At 44.8% G+C, this 20,387-nt stretch overlaps 1 protein-coding gene across 1 annotated transcript in view; it reads left to right on the top strand.

Annotated features, from left to right (window-relative positions):
- The window catches only part of pkd1b (polycystic kidney disease 1b), a 39,287-nt gene that overhangs the window by 5,077 nt on the left and 13,823 nt on the right, over positions 1–20,387 (top strand). Inside the window, exons 10-23 of the mRNA XM_056296749.1 lie at positions 300–436; positions 3,937–7,607; positions 12,208–12,348; positions 12,885–13,167; positions 14,045–14,147; positions 14,308–14,436; positions 14,582–14,732; positions 14,902–15,039; positions 15,254–15,398; positions 15,539–16,312; positions 17,468–17,621; positions 17,930–18,095; positions 18,223–18,418; positions 18,572–18,739. Of these exons, the coding sequence (XP_056152724.1) occupies positions 300–436; positions 3,937–7,607; positions 12,208–12,348; positions 12,885–13,167; positions 14,045–14,147; positions 14,308–14,436; positions 14,582–14,732; positions 14,902–15,039; positions 15,254–15,398; positions 15,539–16,312; positions 17,468–17,621; positions 17,930–18,095; positions 18,223–18,418; positions 18,572–18,739 (6,356 nt within the window). The remainder of the gene's footprint in view (positions 1–299; positions 437–3,936; positions 7,608–12,207; positions 12,349–12,884; positions 13,168–14,044; positions 14,148–14,307; positions 14,437–14,581; positions 14,733–14,901; positions 15,040–15,253; positions 15,399–15,538; positions 16,313–17,467; positions 17,622–17,929; positions 18,096–18,222; positions 18,419–18,571; positions 18,740–20,387) is intronic.

Here is a 20,387-nt window from a genome sequence, read left to right as displayed (position 1 = left end):
TTTCTACAAAACCTTTTTCGCTTTTTCATCATGGGGTATTGTGTGTAGATTGATGAGAAAAAAAAAGGAATTTAATCCATTTTGGAATAAGGCTGTAACATAACAAAATGTGGGGAAAGTGAAGGGGTGTGAATACTTTTCGGATGCACTGTATATGGTCTCGTATCTTTTGGGCCTTTTAGATACTATAACTTCTGACTTTACTGAAGTGGCTTACAGCTTAAATTAATTATCACTTCTATGCACATGTTTTTGAAATGCTGGATCATTCTATTTTCCATTTGGCACATGTCTTGTAGGTGGGATTTTGGGGATGGAAGTGATCAGGTGAACCACACCCTGCCTGCTCCATGCCAAACTCTGGGGGGGCTTGTAGAAAGTGGGGAAAAAGGAGCATATGTCCAGGACTCACTTAGCCACACTTACCTAACCCCAGGTAAATACATGGGTGTATATACGTACGCACGCGCGCACACACACACACACGCCGTATAACCAATAATAGCGGACCAGAAGCATAAGTAGAGCGGGTTTATTGTATATATTTTTTTAAAACCTGTTTCCCAGGAAGATTTAAGTTTCAGAAATGTAATTTCCTACATTCTGGTGAATTTTTATTGCATTTGAATCACAACGTAACTGACGAACGGCAAATGAAATGAAAATATTCTGGAAAAAAAAGGCATCCTAACTATTTTCTAAAATAAAAAAATTACATAAAACAAGTAATAGAACATGGTCTGATTGGCTTTGATTCTATTCATCATTATCATTATTTTCATCATACACAAAGCTCAAGGCAAGTGTTCTGGTTTATTAGATTGCTAGCCAAATTGTAGACAAGCGTAGTGCATTATAACTGAATAGTTTGGAAATGCATGAAAATTCAGATGAGTGAAAGGGCACGTACTGAGCTGGGTAGCCCATACTGAGCTGAGATGTTGGAAAGGAAGACAAGTCCCCAAGTGAAGTTCAACATTTTATTTTGAAGATGTGAGAAAAAAATAGAAAAGATACTGGGGACAAAATAATACAAAATGTCATTCGGATGTGCTGCTGTCCTATAGGTATTGAACAGACCGGTTCAACAAATATGTGAGCATGGTAAATATGTAATGTTAATCTTAACCTAGGGTGATCATATTTTACTTTTCAAAAAAGAGGCTACTAGTTAGTAGCAGTAGCAAACTGTGACTTAAACCTTGGCCCTCTGACCCCCCCCCCCTTTCCCTTGTTAGAAAAAAAGCAAACTACCAGCCCAGCTAACTGTGTCCTCTCCTATAGTGCTGCAAGATGCTAGTCAAGCCTTAGCAACGCAATGAGCAAACTGCAAAGATAGTGTTAGGGTTATCACCAAAACAAAAAATAGCTGATTTCTAAAGTAAAATGCAAATCCTCCTTAAAAATAATCGCATCATCACACAAGCTGCATGTGCACTTAAGCGAAATATGGTGAAAACAGGCCGGGGTTCAAAACACATGACAGCCCCCCACCACGACACAAAACCAACAAATTATCATGTAAGCCCACACGAAGCAGCGCGCACACAACCAAGCAACCATTAGCCACAGACACTTCAGAACCATGGACAGTGAATATCGATGATGGCATTTTGGGAACCCACCACCACAAACTTGTTAATGAATAATATTAGAATTAAAGTTAGATTGGCACAGCGGCCTATTAAATATATATGTTACGATAAACCTGCATAGTGATTGCTGAGTTGGTAAATTTACAGATTGACCGGTAATTCTGCATAATGACTCTTTTCACAAAGAAACCTTAACATACACAAAACAGGGCGGCACAGTGGTGCAGGGGTTAGCGCGGTCGCCTCACAGCAAGAAGATCCTGGGTTCCAGCCCTGGGGTAGTCCGACCTTGGGGGTCGTCCTCTGTGTGGAGTTTGCATGTTCTTTCTGTGTCTGTGTGGGTTTCCTCCGGGTGCTCCAGTTTCCTCCCACAGTCCAAAGACATGTAGGTCAGGTGAATCGGCTGTACTAAATTGTCCGTAGGTGTGAATGTTTGTGTGTGCGTCGGCCCTGTGATGGTCTAGCGGCCTGTCCAGGGTGTCTCCCCGCCTGCTGCCCAATGACTGCTGGGATAGGCTCCAGCATCTCCATGACCCTGAGAAGGATAAGCCGTTTGGATAATGAATGAATGAATATACAAAACAGTGACAGCGGCGGCCAGAATAAAATCAGTTAGCACAGTGGCCCATTAGATTTTAAATAACTTACCATATTAAGCTCTGGTGTAGGTCTTCCTCTGCCAATTAACTGTTTCATTAAAAGTTAATTTTGAAAATGGAGTGGATAATACATTTGCAACGATGTCCTCCTCATGAGCAGTAACTTTACTCACAGCTTCCATAGTGAACCAACATGCTAGCTAGTGTATCAGCGTTTTTTGTTTTTTTTTTTTCCCGCAGCAGGCGGAACTTGTCATAAAGTTAGCAATAACAAAGCCCAGCCATTTAGAGGGAAGATATGATTGGTTAATTTTACTGTCATTTGAAATTACTCTTTCAGTGAATTACTTGGACCACTGTAAAATTATAGCTGGACCACCAATCACAGAGCTGAAAGCAAAGCATTTTCTTCCCAGCAACTGCAGGGGCAGCAAAATTGATAGGGAGACGAGACAAGGGGGCTTCTCATTTAACTTTTCACAATCCAACACAAACTGAATAGGCAGGTTTGAAGGGTTTATTTCCTTAGAAACATTTTGCTTAGATGTTGATCGTCAAATTATGAATTGATAAAATAATATTTGAACTGATGACTTTTTAAATATCTTTTAGAGTATCAGGGCCGAGAGGGTTCCCCTCTGGTTAGTAGACACAAAAATGTTACTCACTGCTGGTAGGCCCTAGTTGTTGTTATCCCTCCAAATATGAGACAGAAATACGGTCGCTTATCACTGAGGAATAAGCTAATTGGCTGAAATAACTCTTATTTTGCGGATCGATATGACCATAAAGCCTACAAAGAATTTGCTCAGATTTGTTTACTGATCTGCCAAGGCTACACTCTAACATTAGCCTAATAAATGCATCAGCAGGGGGCTTTATAATGATGTCAAAACAGTTTCATTCACAAAAATAATAATGTTCAATCACACGTAATGCAAAACATTAGCCTGAGAGGGAAGAAGTTACTGACGTCCAGACCTTAGCAGCCTCATAGTTGGCTGAGTGCACGCACGCGCACGCGTGCACACACACACAGTTCAAAACTGTCACCAGCTAAACAGGCATTTTTGGCATTGGCTTGTACATTTTTAAATTAATGCTACAAATTTGCTATGAAGCCAGCGTCATTTTGTGATCCTTTTTCTTTCCTTAATATGACATCTAATTCTTTCTTTCTGTCGCTGAGAAAATCACAGTGATAATGTAATACTAACAAATTGTTTTTTTTTTTATTATTATTTCTGATTTTTCTCCCAATTTAGTGGCCAATCGATCCCTATTTTAGTTCAAACACCCACCCTCGTACTGCATGCATTCGCCAACTGCATCTCTCCAGCCGGCAGTCTCGAAGGAGACGCCTCACCACTTGCGTGACGAGGTGAATCCAGGCCGAACCACTGCTTTTTCCGATACACACAGAGACGCATTCATGTGACGAACACAAGCCGACTCCGCCCCCCTCCGGAAGACAGCGTTGCCAATTATTGCTGCTTCATCGAGTCCGGCCATAGTCAGATCTGACGAGACCAGGGCGCGAACCCCGGTACCCAGTGGGCAACTGCATCGACACAAAGCCGATGCTTAGACCGCTACACCACCGCGGACCCCAATACTAACAATTTTTGATTATTTATAAAATCTCGTTATTTTCATTTCCCATGAGTAATAAAAATACTAGAAATTTGAATTTTTTCAAATAACCAGTGAAATCATTGTTCCTCTGTGTTTTTACCATGCAGATGACTACACACTTCGAGTCTATGTCTCCAACTCCTATGACAGCATTGGGACAGCTGTGACAGTAAAAGTTCGCCCATTATTCATTCACCTCCGTATCTCTTCCAATCCTCTGGTGCCCCTGGTCTCACAGCCTCTCCTTCTGGAAGCTTCTCCTCAGCCCTCGCCTTATGGCATTTTCTACACGTGGGACTTTGGTGATGGCTCCACAGCTGTCCAGGGGTTCAACAGTCAAGTCAGTCATGCGTTTGGATCTCCTGGGGTTTATAATGTCTCACTGCGTGCCAACAACACTTTGAATGCATTGACCACATGGCTCATGGTAGAGGTTATGGAGCAAGTCACCGAATTAACTGTGAGTTACAATGGACCCAATGAGCTGAAATCTGTCACGGAGATCAGCGGTAAAGTGACCAATGGTACAAGCCTCATCTGGATTTTTTACTTGGGGGATGGCTCAGTGCAGAGAAGCCCCCCAGGTGGTTCTGTCTCCCATGTCTATAAGTCTGCAGGAACCTACACAGTTGATGTAACTGTCTCCAACACCGTCAGCCAGACTCGTCAGTCCTTAAAGGTTGAGATCTATGGCTTGAATATTAGTAAAATACAGCCAACAGATTGTATCGAGACGGGAAGAGACATGCAGTTTAGCGCTGAGGTCAATGGAAACATATCCATGCAGACTTTCCACTGGGATTTTGGAGATGGCTCACCTTTGACTGTGTTGAGGGGAAAGCCCGCAGCCACGCATACATTTTCAAACCAAGGGATATATAACCTGAATCTGACTGTGTTTAGTTTGTTCAGTACTGTTTCTTATAATGTTACTGTCTGTATTGAAGCCCCAGTAAGTAGTGTCACTGTGCAGCCGTCAAAGACTGCTGCAGCAGTTGGTGAAGAGGTATGTTTCAATGTGTTAGTATTCCCTGAACAGCCAACAGGTTACCAGCTCATATTTAGAAGATCCTCAAGCCACTATCCTATCACAGCAAATGCCCAAAAGTGTTTTGCCTATAAAGAGGAAGGGGTTGAAGAAGTGTCAGTAGTTGCAAGTAACAAAGTCAGCAGCAAAACAGCCAAAGCCACTATTGTCATCCAAACACCTGTGAGTAAGCTGTCTGTGGCTCACAGTGGTCAAAATGACACTTTGACTGTCAATACCATGATTTTATTTTGGATTGACAGTTGCAGTGGGACCAATTTTTCTGTGTTTTGGGACTTTGGAGATGGCACTCTGGTGGAGCAGGACAAAAACGTGTCCCATGTCTTTACCACCCCAGGCCATTTCACAGTCACAGCAACAGCATTTAATGCCATAAGTCGAGACTCCGTGACCCTTGAGGTGAATGTTCTCCTTCCAGTTTCAAACCTTTCACTTCATACCAGCCAACTCTTTGCTGCAGTAAATGAAGAAATTGTTATAACGGCAATTAACAGTGCTACAAGTAACACTGATTACTACTGGTCAGTGGATGGTATGAATACAACCAAAGAAGGAGGCTATCAGTTTAGATATGTGTTCCCCGAACCGGGCGTGTATCAAGTCAGAGTTTTGGCTCGGAACTTGGTGAGTGAGAGGGAGGCAGCCATTTTGATTGAGGTCTTTGAAAGGATAAGAGGTCTTCATATTGAATGCAACAGTCTGGCGAACATGAAATTCATACCAACCAGAGAGAAAGTGTTATTTATGGCTTCACTTAGTCAGGGCTCCAATATTACTTATAATTGGTTTTCTATGCAAAGAGGAATAAACCACCAAAGAACTGGTGACAGAGAACGTTTTGAGCTGCTGGTTGATACTCCAGGCAACATTTCCGTCCAGCTAACAGCCTCTAACAAGTTGGGTGAGGCAGTTAGCCATATTTCTATTGTAGCAGTAGAGAGAGTGATGGGTGCAAGTATAACAACCCAGTCAAATATTGTTGCTCTGAGGAAATCTGTGAATATCTCTGTAACTGTTGTTACCGGGTCTGACCTCCAGTATCTTTGGTATGTGAACTCTGACCTCTCACCCATGCAGACGGATGTGCCCTTTCTTCTCCACACTTTTACAAGCTTGGGTCACTGCTTTGTCAAAGTCTCAATACAGAATTTTCTCAGCCACAGCAATGCCACCAGAGAGCTTCTAGTGCAAGAGGAGGTTGGGGAAGTAGACTTTCTAATAGATGGAAAGACACCTCCATTTTATATCCGCACGAGCGCTGCAGTTTCAGTACATGGTCTTATCCGAAAAGGTAGTGATCTGCACTGGGAGTGGAAAGTTGAGACAAGCGACAAACGCCATCTTTTTATAGACACCAATCAGTCTTTTATCTACACTTTTACACACACAGGAGTCTGCAACGTGTCTTTAAATGTCTCGAATGGGATAAGCTGGCAGACCGTTTCAAGCGGTGTCACCATCCAGGATGAAATCAGAGGGCTAACTCTGAACATAAGCAAGTTCACTATCTGCTCTGAAGACCCAGTTATTTTTACCCCACTAATTTCCAAAGGAAGCAATGTGAGCTTTTCGATATCCTTTAGTAAAGATGATTTAACTCATAAACAGGACTTTGTAGATGGACAGTTAATCACATCTAGCCTTGAAGCTGGGATACATTTGGTGTCACTGAAAGCATGGAACCAGGTCAGTAGTTCTCAGGTGACCTCTACTATTGTAGTCCGGGAGCGCATTCGAGGTTTGCAACTGGTCAGTTGTTGTTCCACTGCTCTCGAAGCTCTGAAAGAATTACATTTTAAAACTGAAGTTCAGAGTGAATTTCCAGTCAGCTACACGTGGACTTTTCACTTGGAGGGGTTTGAACCTTCACAGGCCACAGGTCAGGAAGTGTACTTTTCTTCACCAGGAAGTGGTTTATTGTACATCGGTGTGGTGGTCAGCGATGATGTCTGCTCACACACCTTGAATGAGACTGCTACCATTCAGTGGCCTGTTAAGCAGGTCAAGCTGATCTGTCAGTTAGCGAGAATATTCAGTGGATATCCTGTTGATGTTTTTGCAGAAGTGGATGGTGGGAGCAACCTCAGTTTTCATTGGACCTTTGGAGACTCAGCTGAAGTGTCAGTAATAGACTTCAACACGGCCAGTCACACATATCATACGGCTGGGAGGTTTGACATCACAGTCAAGGTTTTCAACAACATCAGCCACGTGTCCACGCAGCTTCCGGTGGAGGTGAATGAGCTTCAGTGCTCCAGTCCACAAGCTTCCTTAGTCCAAGTTAACTCCACTATCCATCGGGCGAGACCCAGCTACTTTGAAGCGACAGTGGTCAAAAACTGCTCTGCCTACAAGACCAGCTATCTGTGGAAAGTATTTAGAAGCTCTGACTGTGAAGATAATGATAAAGGTTTCACTGGAAACATGGTAACCTTAAGTAGTCAAGTGAATGTAAATTCACTGTTACTCTCCTTACCAAAGCACGCTCTGGAGGTTGGGCAGTATTGCGTGGTATTCACTGTTTCACTCCTGGAGACTCCTCTCATTGTCCACCAAAAGACAAAGGTCACAGTGGTCCACTCGCCTTTGGTAGCAATCATCAAGGGAGGCTCGCACAGAATGTGGCCCAGCCACAGTGACGTTGTCCTGGACGGATCTGAGTCTCATGACCCCAGCATGGAACCAGGAGAGGAGGACCAACTGCAGTATCACTGGGATTTGAAGACTGAGGTACAGGTCTCTTGTTATTACACCTGGTTTGTAGTGTCATGAGGATAGTATTTCACATCACACGAGCTTGTACGGGCAATAACATCAATTTGGTGTTGCCCAGCTGTGCAAAAATGTTTTATTTGTGTTTGGAGAACTCCACAGAGTCTCCGTCTCTGAGCCCATCTGTTGGCAGTAACAGCAGCAGAGTGACTGTGCTGAGTATTGAACTACACCCAGGCTGGGTCTACCACATCACCCTTACTGTACACAAGACAGGGAGGACACCCATCTCTACCATGCAGTCTGTGAGTATGTGATAAGGCACAATCTCACCGTCCACATTTTCATCAACTTTATATGTGTTTTCACCATTATCCTTTTTTGCATCTGCAGTGTTGCAGCATCATACAGACAAGAAGCTATGCTGAGAAGTTGTCTTTGACATTTTAAGTTAATGAACCCAGAAATGTTGGAGCTTTCACAGGAAATAAGCAGTGGTCAATTTGGAAAAAAAATTAAGGAGGGATGGTGGGGTCTGGTGGTGTGGGGACGTGATGCACAAAAAAAACAAACCCCAAAAACAACCGGACACTCACCTTTTAAACTGTAGCCATCATCCTACACGTTCTTGATCAAGATTTATATACAAATTCTATCTATATCGGATTCTACCTATACAAGAAACACCTATAACAGATTTATTGACAAATTCTTGATCAACATTTACCATATTTAAACTCCGATTGAGAGCTCAGATAAAAACAACTCCGTTCTTACGATTTAATTTTGTGATTAGACTCCAGTTTTATTGATATTATAATTCTATACCGAATGTACTTTCGTACATTTTATTACAATGTTCATTTACAACAATGGTGGCATGGTGGGCCAGTGGTTAGCGTGGTCGCATCACAGCAAGGTCCTGCATTTGCGCCCCGGGGTAGTCCAACCTGGGAGGTCATCCCAGGTCATCCTCTGTGTGGAGTTTGCATGTTCTCCCTGTGTCAGCGTGGGTTTCCTCCGGGTGCTCCGGTTTCCTCCCACAGTCCAAGGACACGTAGGTCAGGTGAATCAGCCGTACTAAATTGTCCCTAGGTGTGTGTGTGTGTGTGTGTGCGCGTGTGTGTGTGTGTGTGTGTCAGCCCTGTGATGGCTTGGCAGCCTGTCCAAGGTGTCTCCCTGCCTGCCACCCAATGACTGCTGGGATAGGCTCCAGCATCCCCGCGACCCTGAGTAAGGATAAGCAGCTTAGATAATGGATGGATTTACGACAATGTCCTCTGAAAATTATATACCACACTTCGTGAACTATAGGCCAAACATTTTTTAAATTGGAGTTATTTAGTTATGTATAATAGAAAGAATGAGGTGATTGACACACTTTTATCAATCTATCACAGTGATAACAGCATACTGGTGAGAGAGCAATTGGCATCCAACAAAGGTATATCACATAGCACCATTAACTCAAAGGGAATGGGAAGGGGGGGGCAGTTTTACAAAGGGTTGTTTTTTTCTCAGTTTTCTTAATGGGGGGGTGCATCCCGTTGCACCCTCTTCATATCAACCCCTGGAAATACGAATGAGTACAAAGTCTTTGCACATGTAGATAAATTACACAGACATTTTGAACATGACACACGTCTCCCCTAGAGCCCCTTCAGTGTGTTTTATTTTTTATTTTTAGGAATTTTCCCTCTTTTTCTCCCCTATTGTATCCGGCCAGTTACCCTACTCTTCTGACCCATCCCGGTCACTGCCCCACCCTCTCTGCCGATCCGGGGAGGGCTGCAGACTACCACATGCCTCCTTCGATACATGTGGGGTCACCAGCCGCTTCTTTTCACCTGACAATGAGGAGTTTCACCAGGGGGGCGTAGCGTGTGGGACAGGGGTCGGGAACCTTTTTGACTGGGAGAGCCATAAAAGCCAAATATTTCTAAATATATTTCATTGAGAGCCATATAGTATTTTTAACGTATAATAAATTAAATATGTCTTACTTTTAATGCGACTTCTGGTGCTGCATGGTTTTGCTGATGGCCTTGTAGTCTGGTTCATACGTGGTGAGGTTGAGCTTCATGCAGGCGTTGAGGCTTCCATCAGTTAAACGTGAGCGTAGGTTGGTCTTAATGTTCCTCATATGCGAGAAAGACTGTTCACATGCATATGTAGAGCCAAACATGGTCAATACGGCAATACTCACACGCTGCATTGTGTGGTATGTCACAGGAAGCTCGTTCCAAGTTTTAAGAATCAGCTGGTCTTCAGGTTGAAGATTTTTAATTTCTGTCCACTTGTGTTCCCTCGCCAGCTCTGCTCGCTGTCGCGCAAGACTTTCCAACTCTCCATTAAGTGACTTGAACTTACTCATCCACATGTCTGATGCCTTCAGGTCAGCAACTTCAAGCTCAAAGTCTCCGATAGAGACCCTGGGGATGCATGTCAGGTCGATTTTGTCCACTGCACACTCATGTGGATGAGTGATGAACTTGAAAAGACCAGTGCGCGCACGAAATTCTCCAAAACGTGCTTTGAATGACTGCAGGAGATTGAACGTAAAGCCAGCTAGCTGCTGGAGATCCAGATGTTGAGTGGAGTCACTTGCTAAGCATGCATCTCTAAATTGTTGCAGTCTTTCAAAGTGCAGAAGACGACCTGTTTCAATGTCCCTGAGAAAGACTTCCAGCTTGCTTTCAAATGCAAACACTGCTTGTTGAAGGGATGAGATTGTATTTCCAATACCTTGCATTTTCACATTGAGCTGGTTCAGATGGCCAGTTATGTCCACGAGATAGTGAAACTGCAGGAGCCAGTCAGTGTTGTCTAGCTCAGGATGCTTGACGCCTTTCATTTCAAGAAAAGTCCGGATTTCACTCAGGCAAGCTGCAAAACGGCTGAGCACCTTCCCCCTTGACAACCAACGCACGTTGCTGTGTAAAAGCAGACCGGGATAATGATTCCCAACTTCTTCTAACAGAGCTTTAAACTGGCGATCATTTAAAGCTCGGGCAACAATAAAGTTGACCACTCGAATGACCAGAGACATCACCTCGCCAAGCTCCTGGCCACACGTCTGAGCGCAAAGCGCCTCCTGGTGCAGGATGCAATGAAAACTTAGGATGGCTCTCTTTTCATGTTCACGGAGAAGCGCTACAAATCCTTTGTTCTTCCCCAACATACAGGGTGCACCATCAGTACAGACAGAAATAAGTTTATCCATCAGTAGTTTTTTTTCTTTAGCAAACTCCATGAAAGACATGAATAAATCCTCTCCTCTTGTTGTCCCTTTCATTGGCAAAACAGCCAAGCTTTCCTCACGCAGTGTGTCACCTGCAGCATACCTGGCAATGATACTGCACTGAGATAGATGGCTAACGTCTGTTGACTCATCTAACGCGAGAGAAAAGTATGTCCCGGCGTTTATGTCCTTAATTTGTGTTTCCTCGACTTGATTTGCCATCATGATGCTACGATCGTGCACAGTTCTTGCTGACAGGGGCATGTCTTTTATTCGTTTGATTATCTTGTCTTTATTTGGGAAGTCATCAAACAGTTCATTGGCCACATCAAGCATGAATGTTTTGGCATACTCGCCATCTGTGAATGACTTTCCATTCCTTACTATTGCCAAAGCCCCCGCAAAGCTAGCGGAATTCCCGTCACCTTGCTTGGTCCACACACGTAGTTGCTGCTGACTCGTCTGCACTCTCCGCTGTAGCTCCTCGCATGCCCTTTTCCTGCTGTCCCCCGCTGGATATTTCGATGCTAATGAAGCATGGTGCGTATCGAAGTGCCGTTTTATATTTGACCGTTTCATCGATGCAATTTTATCATTGCATATTAGACATACCGCAGATCCTGCTCTCTCCACAAATGCAAATTCCTCTGTCCACGCAGCCTGGAATGCACGGTAATCATCGTCTTTTTTTCTTTTCGCCATCTTTTCCGTTACAAGGGTTGAAGCGGATAAACTAGTTGGCTATCTGATAAAATTGATTTCTTCACCTTTACAATGACCCGGACATGCTTGCGAGCCATTGGTTCCCGACCCGACCCACGGGTGACCCGTGACCCGTGAAATTTATCTTCAAAACTAATTTCTGTTTACTTTAAAATGACACAGTATTATTAAGAAATATCACCAGTATTTTAAAATCAGTTCCAAACTGATTTTTTTGAAAAAAAAATAATTTTCAACTCAAAATTGTCTGGGAGCCATATGCCGTCACCGGAAGAGCCATATATGGCTCGCGAGCCATAGGTTCCCGACCGCTGGTGTGGGAGGATCACGCTATTCCCCCAGTTCCCCTTCCCCCCGAAACAGGCACACCAACCAACCAGAGGAGGCGCTAATGCAGCGACCAGGACAAATACCCACATCCGACTTCCCACCCGCAGACACAACCAACTGTGTCTGAAGGGACACCCGACCAAGCCGGAGGTAACTCAGGGATTCGAACCAGCGATCCACATGTTGTAGGCAGCGGAATAGACCGCTATGCTACCCGGACACCCCAGTGTTTTTTATTTACTTGAGGTACACATGCTGGGACAGGCATCACCTGTTGGCGTCTGCAGAACGTCGGCTTCACTTCTGGCTGTCTCTTCTGTTTAGATATCAGTGTGTGAGGCTGCGGTATTTCCTGTGACTGTGGATTGCGTATCCTGTTCTGTCTTCTCCTCCGCCCACCACGTCAGCTATGCAAACCCTGTAGTCCTCTCTGGACACTGTGGACAATGTAACGACCATGCACAGGTAATGCCTCTCTGACACAAGCTCTCCTCTTGTCTGGAAATGCTCCTCAGATATAGATTCGGCTGAAGAAAAATTATGAACTTGAAGAAAACAATGAAACATAAAGACAACTATAAAAAGTAAAGTTAAAAAGAGAACATAAAGAGCCACATATTTCTACAAGGAAGCCTGTTTTAAGGGTTTACTAGGTAATCCTAAATAGATAAATAACACTACCATGGTTGATCTTTCATTTTTGAGCACTGTGCCTCCCCTCCTGCTGTCTCCCCCTATCTGCAGTTGCAGTCATGCTGGGATCAGTTGTTATTTTGCTATCTGTTCGATGTTGGTGCTTATCAGCTCAGAGCACGAATTCAGTTCAGCTACATCAATCTCAGTGAAGCAGAAATAGATTAGAAAGATACCCTCAGTTCGCTGTTTGTCGCCATGCTGGAATGAAGGTTTGCACATACAGTGAGGACGCAGTTATTTTCAACCCCATAGATAGAGTAACATTCACTATTGCTTATGTAATTACAGTGTCTTTCCTTTACCAGTACAAATGGAGCGCTGAGGATCAGAGTGGCCTGACCTTAGACCTTGATGAGGTCACCACCTTGACGGGGGGTCGCTCTCCGGACCTGGTAGTCCGGTCGCAGCTCCTCCAGGATGGGCAGAGTTACACTTTCACCCTCAACGTGTCTCGGCCAGACATCGGGCGGTGGGGCAGCGCCAGCCTGACAGTATTGCCCAACCATCCTCCCCACGCAGGGTCCTGTGATCTGAGTCTGGAGACAGACGTACGCCTGCTGGAGACTGTGGTCACCTATAACTGCTGCGGTAGGGTAATGTGGTGGAAAAGTTAAAGTTAGAAAAGTGTCCGGGTAGCGTAGCGGTGTATTCCGTTGCCTACCAACATGGGGATCACTGGTTTAAATCCCCGTGTTACCTCTGGCTTGGTCGGGCATCCCTATAGACAAAATTGGCCGTGTCTGCGGGTGGAAAGCCGGATGTAGGTATGTGTTGTGATCGCTGCACTAGCGCCTCCTCTGGTCGGTCGGGGCGCCTGTTCAGGGGGGAGGGGGAACTGGGGGGAATAGCGTGATCCTCCCATACGCTACATCCTCCTGGCGAAACTCCTCACTGTCAGGTGAAAAGAAGTTGTTGGCGACTCCACGTGTATCGGAGGAGGCACGTGGTAGTCTGCAGCCCTCCCCAGATCAGCAGAGAGGGTGCCGCAGTGACCAGGACGGCTCAGAAGAGTAGGGTAATTGGCCGGATACAATTGGGGAGAAAAAGAGGAGGAAGGGGGGTTAGAAAGTACAGCTTGCATTAAGATGCTTGGGTGTCACATCAAACAGGGATGACATATAGTAGTAAGTTTTTCTGCCTGTCTGGTGATGCATACTTGATCTGCTAACTATAATACATGTGTGGCTTTCTTTATGGGGATTTGATGGTAGAGTGAGATCTGTTCACAACCATGCTGTGTGTTTATGTACTGTGTCATTTGTAAGATACCTTTTGGTCTTCATATGACAGATCAGTAGAACAAACACTTTTTACCTACTAAGATGTGTTAATAGTGGACCACTCAAGACAATATAACCATCTTCACCTTTAAGTGGTCAAATATAGTTCAATATCTTTTAGTGCACTTGACTATATTTTGCTACATTATCTTCTTTCTTAGCTGTCATGCAATGTCATGTACCAGGTTGGCGTGATGATGACATGGAAGCCTCTCAGCTAATCTACATCCTCCAAGTTGCACCATGCCATCCTAGTTTCATTGCATGCCCTCTGCTCACTCTCTATAGGTGAGTGTTGGCCCTAACTGGAAGCATTGCATGTAAAACCTGAACTGATAAGACCTAAATGTTTAACCGAGTAATGAGAAGTACAAGAAGTTTACTGCATGCCAATTTTTGGATGTTATAAGGTTTATTGTGTTGTGGTGTAAATATTTCTGCTCCACAGGGGCACACGTTCAACATTTGGCACGCTGGTTCCCGTAGGAAGTCATAGGCAAGAAGGAGACATGTCAGATATAACAGTTACCCTGCTGGTAGAGGACCATCTAGGTGCAAAAGTTGTTGCTCTTAACAGGTGCAACCAATACACATCACATTACCAATTTTATTTTTTTGGCTAGATGTGGGTGATCCATTGTGATCCATGGTTGGATCGGGACATGATAAAGGAAACTCGCTTTTGCATTTCAGTAAGGTCACTGCATTTCTGTCTTTTCCAGAACATTGACAGTTCAGCAGCCTGCAAGTGCTCAAGTTTCTAGTCAGTGGCTTAAGAACAAGAGCCAGACAGAGATGCTGGCTTTAGTCCAACATGGCAACCCACAAGAGATCATCTCTTTTTGCATTGCCCTCACCAGCCACCTCAACCAGGTAGAGTGTAACCAGCGTGTTCTCTAATGCAAATGTATTTGACCGCTCGTAACACAAAGCAAGCTGTAATCATTTAATCCTGGCACAGGATTGCTGCTGCAGAGTGGATATGGGGGTCAACACACTAATAACTTGTTTAGACCTTTCATTAATGTTCACCTCTTTACAGATGAAATCTGGAGGGAGTGTTCCTGAGGTAAGGGACCGGAGAGAGATTCGGGGTAATGTGACCCGAGCCCTCGCCTCTCTCCCAGTTTCATCCTTACAAGATGTAGATCAGCTCAGCTCAGCGCTGGCCCAGTCCACCGTGAGTTTACGCTGCTGTCTCTATCTCCCTATAATGCACATAATGATGGTGTAGTTGTTGAAATAAAAATAAGGGCATGCATGTTTTAAGAAAACCCTGTAAAAATAAAACACAGTTTTTTTATTAACAACAAAATAGTGAATACGTTTCCAAAAAACCTTGCAAAATTTCACCATTTCATCCTGTTTTCAACATATTTCTACATTCTCTCTAGGCTGTCCCTGATGAGGTGGTATGCGAGGGCTGTCAGGAGAGGGTTGTGGAGGCAGTGGGGAAGATGATCCATGTGATGGAGGAACAGACAAGTGCCGGCATTGTTCCAGCTGCTGACACAGGGAGAAATATCTTAAATGTCATAGGTGCTGGCAAACCACCATCTTCCATACTGAATGGTCCATTTCCCACGATAAATTATATGATCATTTATTGATTTACCGCCAAAGAAACTCTCAAATGATTTTACGATTAGGTGAATATTCTTTACTCTCCCTGTCCTCAGGTGGCACCTTGGCTGCTGTGTCTGAGACGGTCAGCACCTCCAGTTCTCATTCAGCCTTCTCAAGTACACTGCAAAAAACTTCTGAAACTACTCTATCGGCACTGGGCTATGCTGGGGCCCTCATGCACTCTCTGATGCGCTCGCGTGTGCGTGGCGAGGAGCCCCTGTCACTGTTCACCCCTCATATAAACACCACCGGTTTCCATGGAAAGCCTTCGAAGCTCCTCTGCACTCAGAACAACACCACAGATCCAAAGTTATTCGACCAAAGGCAGATGAGGCCTACTTCTCCGTCGACCAATGAAAGATCTGAGACTGGCATCCTGTGTCAGTTTCATATCCCACCCTCCTTGGCAGCTCAGCTGAACAGTCAGAACTCAGGCGTGGTGCAGATACTGCTAGGTATGGACACCGGATCCAAGTCCAGTCCGTTGCTGACCGCTGCCGATCCCCCAATCTCCACCACTCTGGCTGCCATGGAGTTCACCACCCCGCAAGGCCAGCCCATACCCATCCGTAATCTGGACCCTGAACTGGCCATACGCGTCACCCTGCCTAACAGACACCCTGTGGACATGGGGTACCGAGGATTCGGGCCTGGGTATCGGGCATGGAAAGGAAGTGCAGCTGAAGATGATAATGGAACGAGTTCATTTGGGTTAACTCAAACTACTCTCCCCACTGAGGGATGGCTGAACTTCACAGTCAAAGTTGTAGATGGGCTGGATGACAATGCAGGGCTGTACATCTGCTTCAGCTTTAGCCTGGCACCAGGTAACGTGTTTTGTTTTAGAGTCAGAGTGACTTTTATTAGCCTGGTAAGTTTGCACATTCAAAAGAATTTAAACGGTAAGCTCACAAGGTCACATAACTCAGCTAAGCTAAACTCAGCGTAGCTCAAGGTTTATTTGTCATCTGTACGGGTGCAAGCACACAGCACAATGAAACTCTTACTTATTATATTAATGGAGAGAAAAAGCATAATAAAAACACGATGGTAAAAATGACTGAGATGTTTAGTAGGGGTGTCCGGGTAGCGCAGCGGTCTATTCAGTTACCTACCAACACGGGGATCATCAGTTCAAATCCCCATGTTACCTCCGGCTTGGTCGGGCATCCCTACAGACACAATTGACTTGTGTCTGCGGGTGGGAAGCTGGATGTGGGTATGTGTCCTGGTTGCTGCAGTAGTGCCTCCTCTGGTCGATTGTGGCACCTGTTCGGGTGGGAGGGGGGAACTGGGGGGAATAGCATGATCCTCCCACACACTACGCCCCCCTGGTGAAACTCCTCACTGTCAGGTAAAAAGAAGTGGCTGGCGACTCCACATGTATTGGAGGAGGCATGTGGTAGTCTGCAGCCCTCCCCGGATCGGCAGAAGGGGTGGAGCAGCGACCGGGACGGCTCGGAAGAGTGGTGTAATTGGCCGGATACAACTAGGGAGAAAAAGGGGGGAAATTCCAAAAAGAAAAAAGATGTTTAGCAAAGACTGATGATAATGGTAATAGTGGAAAAAAATTGTAAAAATTATTTAAAATGGCGAAATTCTTTAAAAATGCAAGTGTATAGATGGCTAACAAAGTTGCTGAATCAATCGATAAAAGTCACGAATGACAAAGAAATACGCCCAAAGAACTCGAAAATAGAGAATTGTGTTAATAATATTTTGAATAATTATGAATATTACCAGTTCAAACAACATAACAAGACCATTCCTGTTGTCGTAGATTCTTTCACACAAACACTGCATTGAATTCTGCCTTAAGGCTCCGCCATTCTGCATCAGTAGCATTTTTCTGTCACTATGTCACTGATTAGGAACATATATATTTCGCTACCTAAATAAGTGTTAGACCCTAGGTGCAGAAACCATCTATTCTAAGCTAAAGGCATGAAAGATGTATTTCAAACTGCAGCTTGTGTTTTTAGGGGCTGTTCCAGTGGAATCGGGGCACATAAGAATAGAAGTGAACACAGCTCCATCAGGTGCTGGTGCAGCACAGGGCACCCTGGTGAGAGAGCTGAACCTCTCCATCTCAACTCAGACTGACTTCACTGAGGAAACCGTCTTTCTCTCTCCAATGTCAGTCAGCTTCCTGTTGAGTGTATACATAACATCACATGACATGTCATGGTATAGCATGATATATCTAACATGGCTGGCCCCGGTTTCACTACACAGGACCTTCGACAGGAACCTTGATAAAATGAGAAGCAAACTTCAAGACTGGACTTGTAATTAATTTGTCTCGATTTGCCTTGGTTTTGAACCTAAGCCTGCCTTACCTAATATCATTTCAGGTTGACTGGTACAGTAAAGCCTCTCTCCGTCAAGCTGAAGTCCTCTCTAGCTGATGGGGGTCCGGTCCAGGCCTCGGTGTTTGTGTTCAGCTCTTTGTGCCAGTACTACAGTGTGAAGGAGAGGCGTTGGAGCAGTGAGGGTCTCAGTCCGCTGGAGGGCAGCACCATACACACGGCACACTGTCTGACCCGGCATCTCACCCTGTTTGGTGCCAGCCTGTTTGTTCATCCTGGGGCTGTGGTGCTGCTCCCGCCGGTATGAAAGAATGAACTGTGTTGATGATCACATTTATCCTGCTTTACCAGTTGCCAAAATACGGTGTCATGATGTTCATCAGCAGGGCTCTTCCTTTCTCTCCTCCCTCCCATCTTATCCCCCTCAGTCGGCTGGTCCAGCACGTAACATGGTGGTGGGCATTGTGTGTGCTGTCCTGGTTCTGATCCACCTGCTGCTAGGGATTATTGCCCACAAACTGGACCACCTGGATGGCCTGAGGCTTAGCCAAGTCCCCCTTTGTGGCCGACCAGGGCTATACCACTACAGAGTTCTGGTCAAGACCGGCTGGTGGCGGGGAGCAGGTCAACTATGAAATCTTAAATAATGGCACAAGAGTGGAAAGAAAAAGGAGTTTTTTTTTTTAAAGCCACATGCACGTTCATCCTATTGGTTATGGAAAGTCATTGTTTTTAAAGCGTAGAGTTTATCATATTGCTGTGGTATCATCCATTCAGGCACCTCAGCACATGTTGGCATCAGTCTATATGGCGTGACCAAGAGTGGCTCTCGCCATCTGCAAAGGGACGGAGCTTTTCAGCGCGGCAGCCTGGACCAGTTTCACCTGGAGACAGATGACAACCTGGGAGAAGTTTGGAAGATTCGTATCTGGCATGATAATACGGGTAGGCAGTGATGATGTAGCGGTGTATGAGGTGCATAGGACGATTTCGTGTCTGCTTCTGTGTGTGTGTTTATTCATAGCATTACGTGTGTTTGTGTTGGTGTGAGGAGGTGGGGAGTCTAGAAATTGGATAAACCATTCCAAAATTGAATGATCACATGATCCTGTTTCAACAAATGAGGTCGATACACAATCGTGTTTGCCATGGATAATGGTTGAGTGTCAATAAACATGAAATCAATTTTCAGTTACACATAAAATAAACAAACATAAATATGAACACACAGCACAGATCTGAAACTTTTTCGCATAATCAGGATCAACAGACTTACTCTACTCAGACTTATGTGGGTTCTGTGTTACAACAGTGACAACCCTAAATACTGGCCGGGGAAATCCTCCAAGCATTTCTGCAGAAATGTCCGAGTATGTGTAACCAAATTATGGTTTCCAATTTTTTGAGAATTTGTCATTTTCTCCATGCAGTCTTCACATGGGCTGTTTCAGGGGTATCCATTCAGTGAGGATTTTGTGCCAGTTGGATATTGCAGGGCTCTTGTCGCTGATCCATGGAGCCGGCATGTTTTTTCCTGGCTGTGAAGGATAATCTGTCCAAAAGATTTCTCTTTCCAAGCATGGTGATAATCCAGCATGGAAGTCCAAACAACAATGATACTCCATAAATAGTGAGAGAGGGTGCCAGGCTTTTTACACATGGTGTGCTGTCACTTAGCACGTGAAATGTAATCAATGTTTCTGCCTTTCTGAAAAATATTTTCAGTTAAATTGCCCTGGTATGATGATATACAGAGATTGAGTTTGCTCTCATCGAGATATAAATCCTGCGGCTTGGTGGCACAGTGGTTAGCGAGGTCGCCTCATAGCAAGAAGGTCCTGGGTTCAAACCCTGGGGTTGTCCAACCTTGGGGGTCATCCCAGGTCGTCCTCTGTGTGGAGTTTACATGTTCTCCCCGTGTTTGCGTGGGTTTCCTCCGGGTGCTCCGGTTTCCTCCCACAGTCCAAAGACATGTAGGTCAGGTGAATCGGCCATATTAGATTGTCCCTAGGTGTGTGTGTGGGGTCTGGGGGTGGCCGTGATGGACTGGCGGCCTATCCAGGGTGTCTCCCCGCCTGCCGCCCAGTGACTGCTGGGATAGGCTCAAGCATCCTGCGACCCCAAGTAGGATAAGCAGCTTGGATAGTGGATGGATGGAGATATAAATCCACACATCTCCAATATAGAGTTATCTTTCCTGTATCCTCTTAACAATCAAAGTTTCCAAGATTGCCAACTTAAAGGGATATACCGGTGTTTTTGTATGTTTTAGCCCATTTACTACAAATGATGTCTACTTTACATTACTCTTTACAAGTTTTCGAAGTGTTTTAGATGTTTGGATGTATTTTCTCTGACTTTCTGACAGCCAATTGGTTTCCATTTAGTTCAGCACGGTATGAAAATCAACCTGCAGAAGAGTTGAAACTTGCTTTCGATAAGTAATCCATCATCACAGTGAATATTCCGTGTGCTGTGATTACAGGATGATGCAGCTGAAAGCAGACTGTTGTGAAAGGTTTTCTAGGTTGTGCATTTCAGTGAGATTAGAGAGTCGACTTTGGAAAAGCAATCTTTTTAAAGCCAGGACCTA

This window comes from Lampris incognitus, chromosome 17 (assembly GCF_029633865.1).
Source record: "Lampris incognitus isolate fLamInc1 chromosome 17, fLamInc1.hap2, whole genome shotgun sequence".
NCBI lineage: Eukaryota > Metazoa > Chordata > Actinopteri > Lampriformes > Lampridae > Lampris > Lampris incognitus.
The sequence above is the reverse complement of the archived record's forward strand: the minus strand, read 5'-3'. Positions and strand labels throughout refer to the sequence as shown.